The following is a 24,849-nucleotide window of genomic DNA, read 5'->3' on the forward strand; positions in this document are numbered from 1 at the left end:
CTCACTTGGGTTAGAATGTTGGTTGCTCTCCAAGGCTGCTCCTCATCCCCACATACTTCTGGTCCTCTGACTAGCCCCTCAGTGCTGGTCGCCTGCTGGGGAGAGGACTCTCAGTGTTCCTGATGGAGTGCTTTCTGTGGGTCCGTGCAAAGGAGAGTGGGAGCCCGAGGGCCCAGGGCCCAGGGCCCAGGGAATGAGGCTGCTCCTCAAAGCACATGATGCCTTGGCTCCCAGGTTCCCTGTGTCCTGATTGGAGTCGCCAGTGGGGCTGCCCTGCATCACACCAGGCACAGCCCTCCTTGGGCAGATACTTGCCCATTACATGGTTTGTCCCATCACTTTTTGCCTGCTGTCACCTTATCAAAGAGACCTTCCCTGTCACCTTACCTAAACGGCATATCCTCATCGCTCTCCAGCCCCTTCACCTGTATTTTACTGCAGAGCGTTTATCACCCCCCTACATTCTCTTTATGTATATATGTTTCTGTTTCTTATTGTGTCCCCCCTCCTACTAGAAGGTAAAGCCCACGAGTGCAGACACTTGTCTCTTTTAGCACAGGGCCTGAGACATAGTGAGTCGTCAATAAATATTTCCTGAATGAATGAGTGAATGGACGAATGAATAAAGAAACGTGTGGATTAAACTCTTATTACACTGACAGAAGGCAGGCCTCTGGAAGGACTGAACTATGTCTTAATTATCTCTCTCATGTGTTCCCTGTCTTCTGTGTCCCAGGCTCGTTCATATCTAAACATTTTGCCCTTCATTCCCCAAAACGATTCTAAAAACTGAGGTGGTGAATGGTTGAGAATTTTCCCCAAGGTCATGTGCTTGGTAAGTGGTGCAGGTGAGGTGGAAACTCAAGAATGCTTGAGTTTGCACCACTTGTGGGTTTTTTTTTTTTTTATTCTCTGTCCTCACTCCACTGTATATCATCTTTGGACCTCAACCCCTGGGTAGTTCGTGGCCCCAGCGGGCCCTGATTACTTGTAGAGTGACTGCAGACATCCATTGCCTGACCTTGCTGATGTCCTGCTTCCCCTTTCTCAGCCTTCCTCTCCGGACATGAACCTGTTTGGAGTCTGGGGCATGGGACTCTTGGCTGCTGCTAGTTCTGATGTTTCTGAAAGCCAGTTCAGATATGTGGTTCTTGTACATTAGGCCATAAACTATTTTGCCGGGGGGCGGGCAGGGGGGGGAAGGAAACATTAGCAATTAGTTCTTACTTGATAAAAGTAAAACAAACAGACTTCAGCCCAAGCGGCTCCTGCTGCTTTTCAAAGCATGCGAGCAGAGTTCTCTAAGCCTCACAAGTTCTTTCTTGTGAGCTCGTTGAACGAACAATTATTCCAGGTCATAAATGAGTTTACATTCTGCAGCCCAAGGAGCTCTTCTGTGCCAATTATACCTGAGGTCTCCTGTATGGAAGCGGCACTTGGATTGTTTCTGTGGTTTGTTTATCTCTGATTGTGAACGTCCCTTTATAAGGATGCGGAGTTAGTGCTGGCCCCATATTAGTTGCCACTGGCTTGCAGAAAGGCACGGCTATTCCTTATTCATTCAGCAAACATGCCAGACCCTTTGTTAGGAACTAGTGATTTAGAGGTAATTAGGACAGAGCCCCTGTCCTCAAACTGCTCGAGCCTGGGGGCAAGAAGATGAATGGCTAAGATGTCACACAGTGAATGGCATCTTGGAGGAGCACTTTCCAGAGGAGGTGTTTCTGAGACCCCTCAGAGAGGATGACAAGAACATACCAGGTCGGCGAGGTGCCATACGAGTGCGTGGCAAGCCAAGGAAACAGCACGTGCATACCCAGGAATCAAGGCAGAAGAACCAAAATGAGATTGGCAAATTACTTTATAAAGTCTGATAAAAGTGTTAGCAAAGATGGGAGGGCTGGAAACAGACCTACATACTAGTAAGAATGTTCATTGATTGAACTAATACAGACAGTAAGGTGAAAGAAGGAAGTCCTGAGGAAATGAGAGAGAAGGGCTTGGGAGCTGGAGAAAGGCTTGCCTTTTAAAGGAGAATCTTAGGGCAACAGGAATGTGTAAGGTAGATGGGTTTGCTCGTCTCTCCGAAAGGAGGCCTGGGTAAAGCGGTTTCCATGTGGTCCAGGCCAAAACTCCAGGCCTCCCGTAGAGGCTCATCAAGCCCGGCAGAGTGTGTGGGGGTCCAGGCCCCGGAAGGCTGTAGGCGTTAGAGGGCCATTGACTCGTGCCACCTGTGCCCCAGTGGCAAACCTGACCTGCAGGGAGAATGTTGGGGAAATGCTACCCCAGGGGCTTTGCAGAAGGGCATCACCGCAGCAGATGTTGAGGGTCATGAAGCTCAGAGGTTTTCATCCTCTGCTGCTTTAACACAGTCCTGGCTTCATAAAGTCTTGTTGCACAGTTTTGTTGGGGAGATATTCAAATGTGTGTTTGTGTGTCTGTGTTTGTACTTTTTTATATTGAACTGTAGCATGCATACCTTATTTTGAGTTTTGCTATTATTGAACAGAGTGGAGTTTAGAGATCCAAGAATATGCAAGAGAGGAATAATAAAAATGATACCTACGTATTGTCATTCATCCAAGTGGGTGCATTCCATTTGTACATCAGTCGTCCCAGATTGCTGGTAAGGACAGATGGAGGGAAGGGTGCAGAAATAGCAAACAAATAGGATAATGTAATGCCATGACATTTCTCTTTAGTGAGTTGTAGTACTTGAACTCAGAGCCTTTGGATAACCACTGAGGGTTTTTAGCAGCACTGTCATGGGATGATATCTGTATTTCAGACAGTTAATTCCAGGTCAGCATGGAGGATGGGGTGAAGTGAGGGAGAGACCGGTAGTGGGAAGACCAATTATAGCCGGGTGAATGGTGGAGAGCCCCCCGGAGGAGTGAATTGCAAAGGGGAGATGCAAAGTTATCCCAGGACCAAGAGACAGATTCTAGAACTGATAGATCCTCCGTGATGACTGGCTGTGGGGATAAAGGAGAGGGAAAAGATCACAGAAACAAAGTGTGGCTTTGCTAACTAAACGGGTGCCCTGCTTCTAGGTAGGGGTGTCAAGAGGAGCTACGTAGCCAGGAAGTGCAGGCTAGCCAGGTGCTGTGTTCAGCCAGGGGCAAGACGACTTTGAGGCACCGTCTACACACGGAAGTTCCCCGGGACTCATTTGCACAGTGGCGTCATCCAGTTTTGCGCAGCGCGAGCCATTTAAAAATATTTTACGTGAACCACAAATGACAAAACGAACTGGACTACATCTCAAGCTTACTCAAACCATGGATAATTCCAAGACCGCTTTCTGGGGAAGGCACATATTTCTCTTTGCTCCCTTTCATGGAGGGAAGGAAAGTTAGAGGAGGGTCCACAGCTGAAATTAACTTTACGAATGAGAGCCAGAAGCTACAATAGATAAATTGAAGCACATTCACATACAGTTTCTCTCTACTGGACAGAATTAAGAATTATTTTACCACCTTACCATGCAGATGTTCCAAAATAAAGAACACCGTGGTTTTTGCATTTTCACAGTGGGTCACGTGGATTGTAATGACAATGACACTGACTCCACAAGCACATCTAAATATGCCTCATTACTTTATAGTCACATCCAACAAACCATTATCAATATAACTTAGTGGCTAATTGTGAAACCAACAATTTGTTCTTAGTTCCCTCTCTGTCTTCAATTTCAATCAGCAGTCGTCTTTCCCTGTATCGGGATATGTCAGTTACATTGTTAATATTAATCCTGTAGTTCTCCATGGTAAATAGCAGCAGACGGTTGTAGTTCATCTTTGATTATTAGCATGTGATTATGGGATTTTCATCTGTCCCTCATGCAAATCTATCTTTTTAGTGCCAGTTTTTAAATGCCCCTTTTATGTCAAGGTAAAGCTTTCTTGAAAGCTTAAGTCCCGATGAGGTGGAAATATTTCCTGAAGTTTCGTTCTCAATAGTTTTCTTTGCAAGTTGAAGAGAAGCCTTTCGGAAGACTCTCCAGCTCAGAATTATTCTGACCTTGGTGAATTACTCCGCTTAAGCTGTTCTTTCCAGGCTTCAGAACTCTCTTCAGTCTGGAATCATATTCCACTTTCAAATAGGAATTGTGATTAAAATTAACGTGATTGTTTTTTTCTTGGAGTTTTCTAGAGGAAAGACCAATACCATATGATTTCATTCAAATGTGGAATTTAAGAAACAAAACAGAGGAAAGAAAAGTGACAAACCAAAACACAGACTCTTAACTATAGAGAACAAACAGATGGTTCCCAGAGGGGAGGTCGGTGGGGGGTGGGTCAAATAGGTGAAGGAGATTACGAGCACACTTACCTTGTTGAGCACTGAGTAATATATGGAATTGCTCAATCGCTATATTGTACACTTGAAACTCATATAACACTGGATGGATGTTCACTACACTGGAATTAATTTTTTTTTTTTTTTAATGGAGGTTAATCTTAGTGGAACTTGAGCAGCTGCAGGAATTGGGTTTGTGGTTCAAATTTAGTGAAAGACAATTGACGTAAGGATTGATAGTTCTTGTAATGTGTCTGTGTCCTATACCACCAGTTACCAAAAAGTCATTTCTTTTGTTTGATCAGAAGGTACTGCCCATTTGATCAGAAGGTACTGCCCACGGTGGCCAGTCTGCTGTAATCACCTCAGACCTGCAAATGGGGCTCCCGTCTCCAGCACGACAACCCCCAACATTTTCCCACCCTTGATGATACTTCCAGACACTGTTAACTTCCCAGTTAAGCCAACGTTGATTTATAAAAGAGACCTGAACTCTTTGTCAGATGATGGTACTTGATCCTTCGTGAGAGACTTGAGAAGTGCCATTCCATGAGAGGACATTCCAGTCTTCTCTCGAAGACCCATTCTAGTGCCTAGCAGCCTTCAGTGTCAGCAATAAGCTTCAAATAGCCAAAGATAAGTACGTACAATTGTACTTTTGAGTTGCAGATTGAAGAAATTCAAACACACGCTTACACATGTGAGTCACCTTCTGCTTTTAGGGAAGTGCTGTAGCCACAGTTACTGAAAATTCCTCTTCGCCATCAACTTTGGTTAAAAAACATTTATGTGATAAAAGTGTGGTAGGCTATTAAGGTTATATGTTTTAAAACATTATAAGGGGCGCCTGGGTGATTCATTGTGTTAAGCATCTGACTCTTGGTTTTGGCTCAGGTCATGATCTCACGATTTGTGGGTTCCAGCCCTGCATGAAGCTCTATGCTGACAGCATGGAGTCTGCTCTCTCTCCCGCCCTCTGTGCCCCTCCCCTGCTTGTACTCTCTTTCCCTCTCTCTCTAAGGTAAATAAACATGAAAACATTATAAAATGCAAGTACTCTTTAAAGTTTATTCAGGCAGAGCCTATTGATTTTCAGTAATCATTGAGCCACTGTGGGTTTTCATTTATTGCATTGCATGTCTCAGTATGCATCCTAGAAGCTCATTCTGTTGGGGACAACAGCTCTGGGGAGAGTCACTTCCGTCTGAACATGTGTACTTCGTGTGATCCAGCAGTTCCTCCCCCCTTCCCCCAGCAAAGGGTCCAGAACACAGCCAGAGTTCATATGTCCAGGCCCTGATTCTTGGAGACTTCCTTTTAAACTATTGCTGGGTCTTCCTCTTTCCTTCCATTCTGTGTTTCTTCAAAATGGCGTCCACTAGCCCATATCCTACACTGCTAGTGTCTCTCCATCCAATACAGTCTGTCTTTTATTAAAAAATCTTTTTTTTTAAAGTTTACTCATTAATTTTGAGAGAGAGAAAGAGTGGGGAAGAGGCTGAGAGAGAGGGAGAGGAAGAATCCCAAGCAGGCTCCACACCGGCAGCACGGTGCCCGATGTGGGGCTCGAACCCATGAACTGTGAGATCATGACCTGAGCTGAAGTTGGATGCCTAACCAACTGAGCCACCCAGGCTTCCTTATTAAAAAATCTTAGTGCCAAATCTACAGGTCCTTTTTTCCCCCTCACTAGTTTTCCTCGTTGCTTCCAGCTTCTTCTTTGTTCCTCTCTAGGGCTCTGCTTGCCTAGAGTGTTCCTCCCTCCCTCCTCGACCTGGCAGACATTTTACCCCTTAAGACCTTTTCCTCCATCCCCACTTGGGTGGGATCTTCCTAATCTTTCCAGGCAGAGTCAGCTGCCCCTCTGTGGGTTTTGGTTTATATCTAGTCAATGCCTATGTTTTAAATATTCCTATATTTTAAATATTAATTATACTATAGCCTTTTCGATGAAAGTAGTTTAATAACTAATTACTAACATAAAAATAGAATACTACACTAATACACCAAGGGAAATGACTCATTTTTAACTTAACTAGAAATCATTACTGTTTCGTGGAAGCAAACACATAGGAAATTGTTTCAAAGCAAACTTAAAAAAAAAACTAGCTAGATTTGGAAATTAAAAATTGTAACGAATGTGGCCCTTAGTTATTTTTCTTCACTGTTCCTGAGAAGTATGTTTACCTGGTTCCAGGATATTATTGTTGACCAAACCTTTCCCTGCAAAGGGTTTCCTTAGTGCTGACAATTTAAAAGCCCTGAGTGGTTAACCAGAAGGAATGTTACAGAGGGGATTAAAGCATGGCATGGATGCTTAGAGACCCCTCTCAGAATCTTAATAGACCCTCTATACTTAATACGGTAAAATGCTTCATTTCCTGTTTTATGTCCCCCCTCCCCCCACATTTCGTGGGCACTATACCGTCTTTCCTCTGCTTGATGGGACCTTTTCTGTATCTTTAGCTGTGGAAGACCATGCTTTCGTCTCAAACATGTAATCTGCGCTTTGATTTGATTTCATCTTTTTTGTCTGAGGCTTGTTTATTTTCTTCAGAGATGCTTTTAATGAGACCCCAGGTAACCTGATAGTCTCACATTTTGTAGTATTCCTTGCTTGGCTTAAAAGTTACAAAAAATATGTGGAGATACACTCTGATAGTTTCGTGAGGCTCGTCTGTTGATGGAACCAAACCACACAGCCACCATCGTCTGCTGTCCTTCAACATTGACTAGAAGCCTCTCTCTGGCTGCACTTTGCAACAGACACAAACGTGCGTCTTTGCCACACCCCCGAGTGCGAAATTAGGCAAATCTAAAGTTTTCCTTCTTCATTTACACAACCTAAAACTTGCCAAGAGAAAGTCTTTCCAAAATTAAATTAAGCTCTTTGAGGTTGTAGAAACCCAAGTGAGGGAAAGCTGGTCAGAAGAAACGTCTTTGAACAGGCTCCCAGGCATGCAGAGCCACCTCAAACGTTTGTGCTTTTGAAAAGACAAGTATTGAAATAACTGAGTGCTACATAAGTGAGCATGATCTTGTAGGGTAGGTGCTGCTATTATCTGCATTTCACAGATGGGGAAACCTGCTTAGAGCAGTTATGCAGATTTCCTTAGGTGGCTGCCGATCCTGTTGAACTTATCAGGACAGTCCCCGGATGCCGTGGTCAGCATTACAAATGGAAAATAGAAACAGAAGCAACAGCTTCCCTCCTGTGAGAACAAGTTTGTCTTATGGACGATAAATATATATATATATATATATATATATACACACACACACACACACACACATATTTTTTTTTTTCTTTTTTAGAGAGGTGGGCGGGGGCAGAGAGAGAGGGAGAGAGAGAATCTTAAGCCGGCTCCACGCTCAAGTGTGCAGCCCGATGTGGGGCTTGATCCCACGAACTGTGAGATCATGACCTGAGCTGAAATCAAGAGTCGGACGTTCCGCTGATTGAGCCCCTCAGGTGCCCCTCGAATAAATATATTTAAGAGAATTAGAATTTCAGTTTTGAAATGTTGTCTAAATCCTCTAATAATTGGTAGAAAATAAGTAAACAGGAATGGCAGTGTGAGTAATTCAAGTAGCAGTGAATGTAGAAATCACTCGTGGAACAAACAGGAATAGCTGGTGCCGTCCCCCCACCCTGCACCCGTCACGTACAAACTCACCTTCCTGTGTCTGTTAATCAATGTGGTGTGTGTGATGGGGCAGCTGGAGGCAACTGGGGAGGTTAAAAGTGGAGGTGAATCCAGAAGAAATGGCAAATGTTGGTGAGGATGTGAGGAAAAAGGAACAGTTGTGCACTGTTGGTGGGAACGCAAACTGGTGCAGCCATTGTGGAAAACAGTAGGGAGGTTTGTCACAAAATTAAAAATGGGACTACACTATGATCCAGTAATTGCACTATTGGGCATTTACCCAAAGCGTACGAGAACACTAATTAAAAAGGATACATGCACTTCCATGTTTATTGCAGCCTTATTTGCAATAGCCAAATAATGGAAGCAGCTCAATTGTCCGTTGATAGATGAATGAATAAAGAAGATGTGGCATATATATATGCATATATATACATGTACATATATGCAATAGAATATTACTCAGCCATAAAAAAGAATGAAATCTTGCCATTTGCAGCAACATGGATGGATCTAGAACAAAATAAGCCAGTGAAAGACAAATACCGTATGATTTCACTCAAATTAAATTCACTGGAATTTAAAGAACAAACCAAACAGAGGAAATAAAAGTGACAAAACAGACTCTCCCGGACTTCAAGCTGTATTACAAAGCTATAATCATCAAGACAGTATGGTACTGGCATAAGAACAGACACTCAGATCAATGGAACAGAATAGAGAACCCAGATATGGACCCACAAACATATGACCAGCTAATCTTTGACAAAACAGGAAAGAATATCCAATGGAATAAAGGCAGTCTCTTCAGCAAGTGGTGCTGGGAAAACTGAACAGCGACATGCAGAAGAATGAACCTGGACCACTTTCTTACACCATATACAAAAATAAACTCAAAATGGATGAAAGACCTAAATGTAGGAAGCCATCAAAACCCTCGAGGAGAAAGCAGGCAAAAACCTCTTTGACTTTGGCCTCAGCAAACTTCTTACTCAACACGTCTCCAGAGGCAAGAGAAACAAAAGCAAAAATGAACTACTGGGACCTCATCAAAATAGCGAGCCTCTGCACAGCAAAGGAAACAATCAGCAAAACTAAAAGACAACTGACAGAAAGGGAGAAGATAGTTGCAAACAACATATCAGTTAAAGGGTTAGTATCCAAAATCTATAAAGAACTTATCAAACTTAACACCCAAAAAACAAATAATCCAGTGAAGAAATGGGCAAAAGACATGCATAGACACTTCTCCAAAGAAGACATCCAGGTGGCCAACCGACACATGAAAAAATACGCAACATCACTCATCATCAGGGAAATACAAATCAAAACCACAATGAGATACCACCTCACGCCTTCAGAACAGCTAACATTAACAACTCAGGCAACATCAGATGTTGGCAAGGATGTGGAGAAAGAGGATCTCTTTTGCACTGCTGGTAGGAATGCAAGCTGGTGCAGCCACTCTGGAACACAGTATGGAGGGTCCTCAAAAAATAAAAATAGAACTACCCTACGACTCAGCAATTGCACTACTAGGTATTTATCCAAGGGATACAGGTGTGCTGTTTCAAAGGGACACAGGCACCCCAATGTTTATGGCAGCACTATTGACAATAGCCAAAGTATGGAAAGAGCCCAAATGTCCATCGATGGTTAAATGGATAAAGAAGATGTGGTATATATATACAATGGAGTATTCCTCGGCAATCAAAAAGAATGAAATTGTGCCATTTGCAACTACATGGATGGAACTAAAGGGTATTATGCTAAGTGAAATTAGTAAGAGAAAGACAAATATGACTTCACTCATATGAAGACTTTAAGATATAAAACAGATGAACATAAGGGAAGGGAAGCAAAAATAATATGAAAACAGGGAGGGAGACAAAACATAAGACTCTTAAATATGGAGAACAAACGGAGGGTTACTGGAGGGTTTGTGGGAGGGGGGATGGGCTAAATGGGTAAGGGGCATTAAGGAATCTACGCCTGAAATTATTGTTGCACTATATGCTAACTTACTGGGATGTAAATTAAAAAATAAATTAAATTAAAAAAAATAATGGCCCTGCAGGAACTTGGGAGATGTTTTTTTTACAGACTGTACATTACATTAAAGGGGAAAAAAATAAAGGGAGAGACAGAACCAACTTAAAAAGCATTTCTTTGCCAGTTAAAGACTGGATCAAATAAAATCGCATTTTTTTTTATAAAGAAGAAAAAAAAAAAACAAACCAGATTCTTAATTATAGAGAACAAACAGATGGTTCCCAGAGGGGAGGTGGGTGGGGGATGGATGAAAAAGGTAAAGGAGATTACGAGCACACTTATCTTGCTGAGCACTGAATAGTATATGGAATTGTTCTATCACTATATTGTATACTTGAAACTAATATAACATTGGATGTTCACTACACTGGAATTAATTTTTTTTTTTTTAATGGTGGTTAATCTTAGTGGAACTTGAGCAGCTGCAGGAATTGGGTTTGTGGTTCAAATTTAGTGAAAGATAATTGACGTGAGGATTGATAGTTCTTGTAATGTGTCTGTGTCCTGCACCACCAGTTACCAAAAAGTCATTTGTTTTGTTTGAATTTTTTCAGTCTGCAACTCAAAAAAGTACAGTTGTAGGTATTTGAAGCTTGTTGCTGACACTGAAGGCTGCTGGGCACTAGAATGGGTCTTCGAGAGAAGACTGGACTGTCCTCACATGGAATTGGCAATTCTCAAGTCTCTTACTAATGATAACGTACCGTCATCTGACAAAGAGTTCAGTGCTCTTTTATAAATCAGAGTTGACTTAACTGGGAAGTTAACAGTGTCTGGAAGTATCATCAAGGGTGGGAAAATGTTGGGGGCTGTTGTGCTGAAGACGGGGGGAGCCCCGTTTGCAGGTCTGAGATGATTACAGCCGATTGGCCACCGTGGGCAGTACCTTCTAATCCTGTATACCTATAACTTTTTGTCCCCATACCTACCCCTAAGAGTGTTGGTAAACTAAGTAATAAGATGAAGGATGGAAAACTAAAGTTGAACGGAAGTAGTTCACGCAGTATACAAGAATGAATTACTTACCAAAGCACTATGCATGTCTTCATCATTCATCAAACTGTCAGAATGTACCAGGCACTATTTTTCAAGAGACGACATAGTTTCATGAAAAAATAGACTGAATCTAAATCTCACTGAATAACATAGACTAATGAGAAGAGCTTAATTTCAAGCCCATCCAAGTTTATTTAAATTCAGAGCTAGAAGCCATGGTGCATATAAGGTACCACATGCACATATGTGTTTTTGGGTCTGAACAAAGGGTATGACTTATTCTGTATTTGAAATCAAGTTTACAGCCAAGACCAGCGTTCTTCAAAAAAAATTAAATCAGAATAAAAAACACTAGCATACACGGAACACAGTAATATGTTACAGTGTAAAATGCTTTTCTTATTTGTTAAGTTTATTGTCACTACAATGGAAAGCTAGAACATTGGCTTATAAATTCCTTTGCTAGAAACAGAAAGGTAAATCAAACACAAATAAAATATTAGGAGAGAATTCCAAGAAAAGGGAGAATTCCAAGAAAGATTCCCTCTTAAATGATGTGTGTGAAGGTAATATATTCAACCATGAATAGTAAATAGGAAAAATATTTATATCCAGCTTTCATATCAAAGTCACTCTATATTGGTCACATCCTATAAGTAAGTCACAAATTATGTCTTCATAATTTCAGCCATTCTTGTTCTAGGTTGTGTATGGAAAGGCACTCATTTGAAAGGTAGTATGTCGCAGAAATCAGAGGACTCTGGCTATGTATGTAGGCAGAATTTCTTAGGTTCCAATCCCAACTTGACTACTTAGAAGCTAAGTGATTATCTGGGAGGGGAGGCAGTTAACATTTTTTTGCCTGTTTCTTATTCTACACAGTAAGGATAATTTAAAAAGCTACTGGTTACAATTGTGTGAGGTAATGTTTGGGAAGTATGTATATTTAGCACACATTCGGCTCTCAAAACTGGTGGCTGATTCTATTATTTGCTCAGGGGTCAGGACCAAATGATGGAAATACATTTAGAGCTGTTAAAAAGCAGCTCAAGTGTCAACACACTTAAGAAAAGCCAACCTCCGACTAGGGAAAAGCATGATAATGGATATAATAAACTCATTCACCTTCTTAGGAGTCATCCAGGCTTTAAGAAGCTACTTCTTTGATTTTGAAAAACAAAAAAAAATCTCAAAACCTACTTGGACTAGGGTTTCTTTATTCTACCTATTTTAAGTCAGAGTGAATACTTCTAGAATGACCCTCAAGTGGTTCCTGAATTTGAGCTGATTCTATGTGGTCTTTACAGACAGAGGGAAGCAAATGTTTGAGGACAGGTTGATAGGGGAAGTAGGGGCCAGTGTTGTTCCCCTCACCCACTGAAGGGTCTGTTTTTAGATATTGTTTCCCTTTTGTCGATGAGATAATCACGTTCAAAGATGTTCTGTAACTTATTCAGAGTCACAGGACTTGTTGAGAGCAGGACGGAAATTAAATTTGGGTCTGTGTGTCTCCACCCCCAATGTCCTTTCTTCCTATGCTTTGGACAGCACCCCATAAATCGACTCCTTGTATGGTCTTTGCCTTTTTTTTTTTTTTTTTTTTTTTAGAGAGAGAGAGAGAGAGCACAAGTGGTAGAGGGAGGGAGAGAGAGAATTTTAAACAGTCTCCACGCTCAGGTTGATGCAGGGCTCAAACTCACAACTGTGAGATCATGACCTCAGCTGAAATCAAGAGTCAGATGCTCAACTGACTGAGCCACCCAGGCGCCCCACGTCTTTGGCTTTTGTTGTTGTTGTTGTTAAAAAAAACAAACAACCTCTTCTTAGGCTGCAGGGGATTCACGCTGAATTGGCAGTGTGCCATTTTCAGCATTCCAGGGCTCATTATTTCACTAGTCCAGACAGAATCCACACCTTTCAGAAGAGAAACAATTTTTATATTAATTATACCATTCCTTTTAATCTCCACAATATATACAAAAAATAATTTAAAAAGATGGTTATAATTTACCAAACACGTGAAGCTTAATTAAGGTGAGGGAATTAACAGTTCCTTTGACGGCATTCCAGAATCACGCTTACACGTACAGTTTGAGGAAAACTCAGCCTACAAAATCTGTGTCTAAAAACTGATGAACAGACCACCGATTATATGCAAAAAGTAAAAGAATAAGACGGCAAAAAGGACTCACCTCATGCTTTCCACAACAATAGAAATGAATCCCATCATTTCTCTGCAGAATGTAACTTGCCAGAATTACATATGAAAAGCACAGCTTGGGGCGCCTGGGTGGCTCAGTCGGTTAAGCGGCCGACTTCAGCTCAGGTCTTGAGCTCGCGGTCTGTGAGTTCGAGTTCCGCGTCAAGGTCTGTGCTGACAGCTCAGAGCCTGGAGCCTGTTTCAGATTCTGTGTCTCCCTCTCTCTGACCCTCCCCCATTCATGCTCTGTCTCTCTCTGTCTCAAAAATAAATAAACGTTAAAAAAAAAAAATTAAAAAAAAAAAAGAAAAGCACATCTCATCTGCCCATGCTCAGAAGTCCTTCGCCAAAACACTGGAGTTGGCCATCGTTCTTCCTCAAACCTCTTGTTTTCTCAGAAGGGCTAACTTTTGAACTTTTCTTTCCATCTTCATGGGGCCTCATGGAACTGACCCAAGTGCTTCTCCACTAGCTAGTTGCCATGTATGATGTGCTGTGATTTTTCTCTACAAGGTATTCATGTCTGGTGACAACTTGTTTAATTTTGCAAGATAAATGTAGGCAGTGATTAATAGTTTGGCCTTCGGCAATGGCCAGACCCAGATTCAAATCACAGGTTGGCCTGTTACTAGCCATGTGATCTTCTACGAGCCACTTCTCTGTAGGAGGAGGATGCTAAGATCTACCTCACAACATAGCAGTTGTGAGGATTAGATGAGCTCGTGTTGGTAAAAGACTTGGTACATGCTTGGCACTCAGTAAGCTCTTGGCTTATGGCAGTTGTTATTATCCCAAGAGTATTTGCATTTTAATGTCATGAGATGACAATATCCTTACCCAAAGGAATGGATGTTTCGGGATGGGATTGCAGGCATGAGAGCAAGCAGACATCTCGGAACGGGTGCTGTTCAGGTCTCACCATTTAGGTAATTGCTTGGGTCTCCTATATGCACGCTTTTCATCCACTTGAGGGGAAATCGTTGTCACATGGATCACATTGATAATTGGTATAGGACCTCACTGACAGATGTTGCTTTTTCTAAGACCGCACGTGGACTGAATCAGGTGCACCCAAAGGAGTAGTCATTTCAGTTTGCTACAGAGCAGTACTACCCAACGTGTAGACCCCAGACCAGCAGCATCAGCCCCGTCTAGTGGGAGCTGATTAGAAAGGCACATTCTTTGTCACATGCCAGACCCACAGAATCATAATCTCTGGCAGTGGGCCTAGACAACTACATTTTACCAAAGCGCTACAGGCAATTCTGATGCACCCCAACGTTTGAGAAGCACTGTTATAGAACACCAACACAGGCCTTTAAGCTTTGGGAAACCAGAAATCTTCACTCTACATCTTTGGGGAGCCTCCTACAGGCCCTAAAGAATGTATATGGCTGTGCATTCCCGTACACTTCACTCTGACATTCTAAGGACATACATAGCCTTAGAGAGGACCCTGGAAAGTTTGACTATCACTACCAACGTGACATTAACAATGAGATCAACTTCATTCTTATTTCATTAGAGTCCCATTTCTTTCATGGTTTCATTCTTTTCTATGCTTCAGATTAGTTGTGTACTTTAGGGTTATTCTTTTGTGTATAAATTATTGAGATTAATAAGGATGATCTTCAGGGGCACCTGGGTGGCTCCCTCAGTTAAGCGCCCAACTCTTGATCTTAGCTCAGGTCTTGTTCTTACGGTCATGAGTTCAAGCCCCATGTTGGGCTCCATGCTGGAGTGAAGCCTATTTGAAAAAAAAATTAGTAAGAACTACCTTTAAATTTCAGATTTAAAAAAAGAGGGGGGGGGGGCTCCTGGGTGGCTCAGTCGGTTGAGCATCCAACTTTGGCTCAGGTCATGATCTCACGGTCCGTGAGTTTGAGCCCCGCGATGGGCTCTGTGCTGACAGCTCGGAGCCTGGAGCCTGCTTCAGATTCTGTCTCCGTCTCTCTGCCTCTCCCCCACTCATTCTCTGTCTCTGTCTCTCTCACTCTCTCTCTCTGTCAAAAATAAATAAACATTAAAAAAAAAATTTAATTCAGATTAAATTTGCATAATTTTTTTTAGGAATCTGTTTCAGCCAATTATAATTTTATTTCAACATGCTGATTTTTGGAAGCATCTAATCCATTTTCCCATTTATATCCTCATTCTTACTAAGTAGATGTTAGTATTCTATAGACATTTGCAACCCAGGTACCAAACATGTAGTTTTTATCTTGCCTTGTCTTCTTTTAGAGAAAAAAATCCATTCAAAATGTAATATGTTCAAAATTAAGTGCTTTATAATTTTTTTTTTTTTTTGAGTGGGTTGATTACTTTTCAGCTATGGTGGCTATCATGCAAGAACAAGCCATACACTCAAGTCACCTGACTTCTTGTCATAGAAGGGAATTCCAGGTGCAGGAGGTTGAATGGTGATCTTCAAAAACTGCTGTGTCCATGTCCTAACTCCCAGAATCTATAAATAGGACCTTATTTGGGAACAAGGTTTTTACAGATGTAATTAAGTCAAGGTTCTCAAGATGAGACCATGCTGGATTAGGGTGCACCCTAAACCCAATGACAAGTCCTTAGAAGGTAAGAGAAGAGGGAAACAGACACAGAGACACAGAAGAGAACACCATGTGAAGACAGAGGCAGAGGTTAGAGGGGTATGTCTATAAGTCAAGGGACACTAAGGATTGCCAGCAACCACCACAAGCTAGGAGAGAGCATGGAACCTATCAACCTTCAGAGTCTCCAGAAGGAACCAACACCGCCATCACCTTGATTTGGGTAGTCTGGCCTCCAGCGAATTCTGTTGTTTCAAATTACCAACATTGTGAAATTTTGTTGTGGCAAGAAACTAAGCTTCTTATGCCAGCTCATTGACAATGCCTTTTACTAATCGCAACTATCAACATTTACAAAATTTGCGTTTAAGAAGCTTTCTTGAGGAAAGGCTTACCAACAGGTTGCTGAGTTTCTATTTCTATACTATGAGCCATAAACCCTTAGGCAAACAACAGTAACACAGTTTTCGGAAATGAGAGATACAGCTATTAGCGTTTTATTCATTGGACCAAAAAAACATGTGGACAAGCCAACATCAATGTGCATAAGCTGTTTAGTCTTAGAAAACTTTCCTAGTCACAAATGATAGCAGAGCTATTTTACCATCTGTAGGAACGGCTTAGAGCCTAAAGATAAACAGACATTTCTTATATTGCATAAGGTTAAAGAGGAAGGTGTGAGATCAGTCTCAGTTATATATCTGGCTTAGAATGCTTGTGGATACATTCATTCACTTACCCCATTGTTCAACACATTTATGGAATGCGTCTTATCTGTATGATGTTAAGCACTGAAAAAACAGCAGCGTTTAAGATAAATTCCTTGCCTGCATAGAACAAATAGCTAATGGGAAATGTTGGTAATAAATAAGTAAACAGATAAATAAAATATTGGCACATGGTATGAAGGAAATAAACAAAGTAATGTAACCACTCAGTAAAAAGTAGCCTTACCAGAGTTTTTGGGTTTTGTTATTGGCATAAAAAAGCATGTTAAATGTAATTGTGTTGTTCATTTATTTGTCTACTTATTTATATTCTCTCCTTCTGGACCGTAAAAGCCACATGATCAGGGACCTAGTCTTGTTTCTTGCTGTCTCCCCAGTGTGAAGACACTGGCTGGTACATAGTGGACACACGGTACATATTTGTTCAATATATTTATTTGGTGATGAAGTGAATATGATACAAACTGACAGAGGCCCTATGCATGATTAGGGGATGCAGACAGCATTGTATTTGTATGGCATTCGTATTTAAGATCCTTAATCAAAGTGTTTGACCAAACTGCTTTGGTTTGTCTTTATTTCTAAATATGACTTTTGGGTTTTAAACATTACAGTTGACCTAAAGCTGTTAAAAAATGCTAATCAGGGCGCCTGGGTGGCTCAGTCGGTTAAGCGTCCGACTTCAGCTCAGGTCATGATCTCGCAGTCTGTGAGTTCGAGCCCTGTGTTGGGCTCTGTGCTGACAGCTCGGAGCCTGGAGCCTGCTTCAGATTCTGTGTCTCCCTCTCTCTCTGCCTTTCCCCTGCTTGTGCTCTCTCTCTGTCTCTCAAAAATAAATAAACTTAAAAAAAATTATAAAAAAATATATTTGCCTTGGACTTGTTAATTTCACTTCTGAGACTATATCTTATTGAAATAATGAAGTATATGTGAATATTTAGCCATAAAGATAATTAAATGAAGTACTATTTATGGTAGCAAAGTATTGGACGCCATTTAAATGACCAACAAGAAAGAGCAAAATAAAGTTTTGGCAAAGTTATTTTTAAAATTCAGTATAATAGTATTTTGCAATTACACTGAATTGCATTTTCCACAAGTTTATTTATTGACATGGAAAGATGCTGAAGAAGTATTAAGCAAAGTAAAAATAATTGTTACAATACTGTATAAAAATATTTACATATTGTGGAGAAAGGGAGACAGACTGAGGGAGGAAACAGGAAATATTTACACAGACGTGTTTTTTGTGGTTGTTTGTGGAGTAGATTGTGGTCTTTATGATGAATGCTTTTGTATTAAAGTGTGTATGCTTTTTTTAAAACGTAAAGATAGGGACGCCTGGGTGGCTCAGTCGGTTAAGCCTCTTGCTCTTGATTTCAGCTCTGATTGTGATCTCTTAGTCATGAAATCAAGCCCTGAGTCAGGCTCCAAACTGGGTGTGGAGCCTGCTTGAGATCTTTTCTTCCTTTCCTTCTGCCCCTCCCCCACTCATGCACACATGGTCTCTCTCTAATAATAATAATAATAATAAAAATGCAAAGATACATAGTTTCTTTGCTATGATTCATAGTTGCAAAGATACATAGATACGAAGTTTCCCTGGGGGAACCAACAGAAACATGGACAAAGGCCATGAACAGGCAGTTTATATAAGCAAACACCTGTTCAGCTATCCCGGATGTGAAGAGATGCTTGAACTCACGAGTGGAAGAAGAAATGCAAATGTTACGTCAGTAGGATACCACTTTGTACCCATTGGATTGTCAAAAAAAAAAAGTTAGAAATTGGGTGAGAAAAAGGGGAAATAGGATTCTGGTGGAATCTAGATTGGCACAACACATTCTAGAGAATGGGTCTGGAGGGCCATTTTGGAGGGCATGTTAAAAAGTAGGTTTTTCTGTGGTTAACCCTCAATACATGTCCTGGTAATAAAGAGAAAACCAAATCAAACTGACTTTATTTTATTATGGATTAATATGGACTTATTATGGACTTTGTTTTATTATTATTTATATCACGGATAGAAAAAGCAAATAGGACCTACTGCTTCTCTCCGCCTGATTCATACAAGCACGATGGGTTGTATTACTGTAAGAAAGTGGTGAAAATCTTGATAAAGGATCACATGAACTTGGACTTTACAATAAGTGAGGAGGAAATGGATAAAAATGACTGGATATGTGAACTTTAGGAAAGCAGACTTCAAAATGTCACAGCATGAGCACAGGTTGTTAAAGCCTCGAGAAGCCACCAGCCCTGGAGTGACACAGCAACCCAGAAGGACAAGCTTGAAGAGATGACCATTCAGTCAGAATCATGTCCTATTTTGTAGGCAACGAACACTTGACACATCCTGGGAATTCATCATAACACCCAGCTCCTGTCCTAGTGCAGCCAAGAAAAATATTCAAAAAGATTTTATTTATTTATTTATTTATTTGAAAACATTTTTCTAGCGGTGCCTGGGTGGCTCAGTCAGTTAAACGTCCGACTTCGGCTCAAGTCATGATCTCACAGCTTGTGGGTTCGAGCCCCGCATCAGGCTCTGTGCTGACAGCTCAGAGCCTGGAGCCTGCTTTGGACTCTGTGTCTCCCCTTAGAGAGAGAGAGACAGAGCATGAGCAGGGAAGGGACAGAGAGAGGGGGAGACACAGAGTTCAAAGCAGGCTCCAGGCTCTGAGCTGTCAGCACAGAACCTGATGCGGGGCTCGAACCCACAAGCCGCGAGATCATGACTTGAGCCGAAGTCAGACGTTTGAGCCGCCCAGGCGCCACTAGATTTTATAAACAAAAAGACCTCTTCTCCTGGCCCCCACTGTGGGCTTGAAGTATGAGGGCACAGAGAGGTGTCCAGTCCCGATTGTGAAGGACATGATAGATCATGGTATAAATTTTAGCCCTGAGAAAAATTAGAAAAAGCACGTGATCTGACTTTCATTTCAGAAGAGTCATGATGAGACCTTTGAGGGAAAGAACATTTGTGATTAGGTGACCACCCTGTGAATGATCCAGACCTCGAAGGAAAGCAGATGGGCCGTGGACCTTGTTGCCATCCAGGCAGGACATGGCTGATGTTTATTTAGTACAGAATCAAAGTAGGACAAAAGTAGGGGGAAATCCAGATGGTAACCATAAGCTCAAACACTCAAGACATAGTGAGGATTAAAACTAGGAATGTTGGGGCACCTGGGTGATTCAGGTGGTTCAAAGTCTGACTGTTGATTTCGGCTTGGGTCCAGATCTCACGGGTCGTGGGTTCCATCCCCGCATCAAGCTTCAGGCTCTGCGCTGACAGCGTGGGGCCTGCCTGGGATTCTCTGTTTCCCTCTTTCCCTGCCCCTCCCTCCCTCTCTGTCTCTCTCTTTCTCTTTCACTCTCTCAAAAATAAATAAATAAACATAAAAAATTAAACAAACAAAAAAGCAGGAACATCATGTCCAGGCCTTAATGCCAAGTACGACGGTGACAGTGGAGAGCGTGGGTAGTAGGGATCACTTGCAATGTAGTCTGTGTACCAGAAAGCTGGAGACCACTCAAGGGTCCATATCTGGGGAGAGCGGATAAGTAAACAGTGGCTGATGCTTACCACAGAATTCTCTACGGCTGCTGTTAGAAATAGGCATGCCACCAGCAATGTGATTAGAGACCCGAAGAGGTTCCTAGCTAAGGCTGCCAGATAAAATATAGGGTGCCCAGTTAAGTTTGAACTACTGGCAAACAACAGATACTTCTTCAGGATAAGTATATCCCAAATAACTGCTAGATCTGGCAAGTCTAGCCATAGCACAGCACAAGTTCCGGAAATAACAGCTATGCACACAGGCAAATCGACCCAACGTATTTTCTAAGCACACGTAGCAAACACCTCGATAGCTGTTGCGTTTGTGGGAGAGGATAGGGAAGAAAAATGAATACGTAAATATTTACATAAACACAGAAATAAACGAAGAGAAGGCCTCAAATGGACAAGTGGTAATAGGGAGGTGAAAATGATTAACTCAATTCTCTGCACCTAAATCCAAAAGGAAGTAAAAAAAAAAAAAAAAGTTTCCTTGCACTCTCCTGGAATCTCTCCCCTGGGTTCCCGCAACACTGCCTGGCTGATAACCAGCATATTGTTCTACCAGACCGTCCCTACAGATGACTCTGGCACCTTCCAACACAACTAAGCTACAGGAATGTGAGGAGGTGAGGGAGTGGATAGGTGTCCAGGGATTCAGGAGGGAAAAACACTAATAATTCTGTAAACCTCGTAAAAAATGAAACCAATAAGCAAATCTCTTAGGAACATTGCTTCACCTAGATTTGCTCTCCTAATAGCAGAACATTCTCATAGAGAAAAATATCAGTAAAAGAAGATGTGCGAGCACAAATCCTTAACTGTTGCTAAGGGGTAGCCAGAAGAGTAGGCAAAGTTTAAATCTCCTCATTGGAAAATGACATTTAAGTACATGTCATCAAGTAACTCTTGCTCTCTTAAAACCTTTTTCTTTTTTAACGTGACAGCTGATTACAAGGAGAGCTTTAATACGATTGGAAACATCGAGGAGATTGCATATAACGCTGTTTCCTTCACCTGGGACGTGAATGAAGAGGCAAAGGTGAGTGAAAAAGTAGCATTGATTCATTTCTCGTGCCTTTTAAATAACGTCACCGTTCCCTGTAGATGATTCTTTCACAACAGCCTCTATAAGTAGGGAAAGATTTGTTAACTGAAGCCGGGGTAAAAAAAAAAAAAAAAAGGAAATGAGCTTGTTATCTTTCTCTAGAAGTTACGCACATTCAGTTACGTGCAGTTAAATTGCCTTTTGGAGGATAAAGGAGAAAAGGGAGTGTGTGTGTTTCTCTGTGGCCTCTCGTGGGATGGGCCAAGCTGCATGCCCCTCCCCAGCCCTCCAGCTCCCTGTGCTTTATTTTAGTACATGATGCTGGCAAGGCTCGTCCAGAAAACCTTGTTCACCTACACTGCAGATTCCCCTAAACAGCCCTGACTGCTGCCTTCTACAGAGGCAGGAAAGTGTTCAGAGCTAATGTGTCCATCGGTAAGTGACTGGGCAGGCCTTCTGGCCCCATGACTCCTTCCAGACAGAGCCTGCTTGAGGGACGGGTACAGAAAGCACGACTGGGGGTCTCTGACCTTCATTCCCTGTGGTAGAGCTGGCACCGTTGCATTGAATCCTGTCTTTAATCCTGACTGCTTCAACTTTTGGTCTTTTTTCCTCGTCCCAGCATGGTTAGGAAAGGCAATGGTAAAATCTCCAGCAAGTTGTGCCCTGAGGGTAGATGCCCATACTGCACTGATTTGGGTAAAAAAAAATAAGACACATGGCTACTCAGGTCTGTCTGCCAGACATGAGTCTCTTCGATTTTATGAAAACTACAGACTCTGCTTATGCTCACTCTTCTTTCTGTGTTGTTTAGCTTCTGATCCTTGATCCTTATTTTGCACTTAAGAGAAGGTTCCAGATGAAACCTAAGCTTGTTTTCTGCCTCAGTTATGTACCATTTAGGAGGGTGTTAGAAGACTGTCTTCAAACTAATGAAAAGATCAATGTAAACAGTTCCCTTCAATGCTTTATTGTCTTCGAGCAGGGGGAAGGCTGGGTGAGAAAGGAAGCTGGATGGGAGTTTGTGGGCATGAGTTATGTACAAGATGAATTGCTCAGTGTCTCATTTCACGCAGGTATGAAGCAATGTAAATGAAATTGGCTTTAGGCCCAAGAAAGGTGACCCAAATGGGTGAGCGGCAACGGAGTGCCAGAACAGCCTGGAGAATGTTCCGGTGGCTCAGTGCATCCAAGGGGAGGAAGTAGGCCTTGCAACAAATGGATGGGAGGTCAGGTCCCACACAGAACTGTAGGGAAAGTTTGTCTTCTACGGTTCACTCCGCCTCCATTTAAAGTTCCTTGCTCAAATCTTGTGCTTCCCGTTCATAACTCCATTCCCTTAGCAGCTACTTTGCTGGGGTAGATAATGAAAAGGCCATCTGGGCAATGGCACCATGGAGTGGGGGTTGAAGTCCTCAGAGAGTCATCTGACCTCCCTGGGCCTCAGTTCCCTCCCACATACAAACAACAGCACTTTTCCAGTGGTCTCTGCTGTACCACACATTGTGCTGGGATTATGACGTGGGAAGATCCAGGGCTCAGGGTGAGGTGACAGGGAAACCAGTAACCCCACAACAGTGGGAGGGGTGAGAGGCAGGCCAACTATATAGGGAGCACAGGGATCAGGAAGACAGTGGGATCCTATCAGTGACAGTGTCTTGTCAGGGGCGCCTGGGTGGCTCAGTCCGTTAAGTGTCCGACTCTCGAGACTCTTGATTGCGGCTCCGGTCATGATCTCAAGGTTCGTGAGATTGAGCCCTGCTCTGGGGTCTGCACTGTCATCACAGAGCCTGCTTGGGATTCTCTCTCTCCCTCTCTCTCTGCCCTTCTCCCCCTCACGCATGCGCGCGCACACACACACACACAGTCTCTCTCTCTCTCTCTCTCTCGAAATAAATAAACATTAAAAAAAAAAAAGAAAGAAATTGCCTTGTCAGTGTAAAGCAAGCTATAAATGTGAACTGTGATCATAGCCCCTGTTTTCATTATCAGGCGGTCTGTGATAATGAGTGCTAGTGGGTGAATGTGTCAGTAGGGACCTTTTGAAGAACATGCCTAATCAGAGGCGATGGCTTAAATGATGGAGGCTCTGCAGTGAACTAGCAAGGTAGGCATTTTGGGGTTGAACTGACCTTTCTTTTAGCCTAGTGCAGATGATATCACTCATTTCCCATAGGTAGGAGCTCACTTTTCTTCTTGAAATGTGTGTGGTTGTGCATGTGTGTTGTTATGGGCTGACAAGTTTAAGCTCACGTAGACCTTGACAAAGGGCAGTGGAGGATATTTCATATTGCTTACTGTGGCAAAATGTTTGTTTAATATATATATTTTAGTGACTATAACTTGGTTGTTGCCGTTGTATGCAGTCTGGGTTGATCAAATAAGTAATAAAAAAAATAATAATAATTTTCCCCAAACTACTGGCAGAATTTTCAAAGAAAAACCGTAAAAGTTAAATTCACTTCATTCAGGAGGCTGAGAATATCTTATTGTTCAACCTGTGTACCCTAAGGTATTTCTTTAAAATATTACTGATTTTATAATAAGCAGATTGCAAAACAAAAAACAAAAAGCAAAGTTGTATGACTGTTGAGAAAATGGTTTCCATAAAGCAAGAAGTAAAAACATCCTTCCCACAGCAGAATTGTTTGTGATTTTCATGATGTGGACTTCTCAGGAGCCATTGACCTTGCCTTCAGGTTCCTATTTGTAACATCCACAGAGAAATTTTTTGTAGGTTATGAGGCCGGGGCCCCATTCAGTGTCCTACATTATTTTGGTTTATGTGGCCAGAGGACACAAAATTATGACCTCCAGCCTTTATGTGGGCCACAGAATTATATGCTGTGTTGTACCTCATGCATTTATGTACTCCTATTTCAAATTAAAAAAAAAAAATTTGCCCACATTTCATAACCAGGAGATTATAATTATTATTTTTTTAAATCTAGACTTCTGGATTCTTTTGGATAATTAAAGATTCTGGCACCCATGAGTCTAAGCATTTGCAAGGCCACGAGTGGCTCTTAGGAGATACTGGCTGTTCTTTTTAGTAACATCCTTTTCTCTAGCCTTTTCCATTCTGGAACTTTCCCTGCCTGGTCGTTGGGGACATGTGAGTTCTTAATGCCTCAACCACACCCTCTCAAACTACTGAATATGCAGTTTACATCTTCACTGGCTTTCAGTGTTGGGGAAGGTAGTGACACAGTGGAGGTTGCCAGCATTCCCGGGTGCCTTGGCCAGGCTTTGGCAGCCGGCCAGAGGTCGCCTTGTGTTAGCTCTGTTCAAGAGAGTTGCTGTGACCTTTTGAATGCCCACAGTGGTGGTAAATCTTGATCTTTGACTATGTTTAAAGAAAAATATCAGAAATTGGGGCGCCTGGCGGTGGGGGGGGGTGCTCAGTCTGTTAACTGTCCCTACTTCAGCTCAGGTCATGATCTCATGGTTCGTGAGTTTGAGCCCCGCGTCAGGCTCTGTGCCGACAGCTCGGAGCCTGGAGCCTGCTTCGGGTTCTGTGTCTCTCTCTCCCTCTCTCTCTCTCTCTCTCTCTCTCTCTGCCCCTCCCCCCCAAAAAAATAAATAAACATTAAAAATTTTTTAAAAAATAAAAGAAAAACATCAAATCGCCTGGGTCCAAGTCTGAATACGTATCGACACATTTGATAATACCACTTCATGGTTAAAAATGAGATTTCCTTTGTGAAATACCAGCTTTAAAGACAGCAGTGTCAGAAGAGACATTACAAACATACT

General features: G+C 42.1%; 1 protein-coding gene across 3 annotated transcripts in view; it reads left to right on the forward strand.

The window, feature by feature from the left end:
- The window catches only part of GRHL2 (grainyhead like transcription factor 2), a 173,955-nt gene that overhangs the window by 88,082 nt on the left and 61,024 nt on the right, over window positions 1–24,849 (forward strand). For all 3 annotated transcript variants that reach the window (XM_058698717.1, XM_058698715.1, XM_058698716.1), the window contains exon 8: window positions 20,993–21,087. In XM_058698717.1, the coding sequence (XP_058554700.1) occupies window positions 20,993–21,087 (95 nt within the window). The remainder of the gene's footprint in view (window positions 1–20,992; window positions 21,088–24,849) is intronic.

The sequence above is a fragment of the Neofelis nebulosa genome, chromosome 14, assembly GCF_028018385.1.
Source record: "Neofelis nebulosa isolate mNeoNeb1 chromosome 14, mNeoNeb1.pri, whole genome shotgun sequence".
In the NCBI taxonomy this organism is placed as follows: Eukaryota; Metazoa; Chordata; class Mammalia; order Carnivora; family Felidae; genus Neofelis; species Neofelis nebulosa.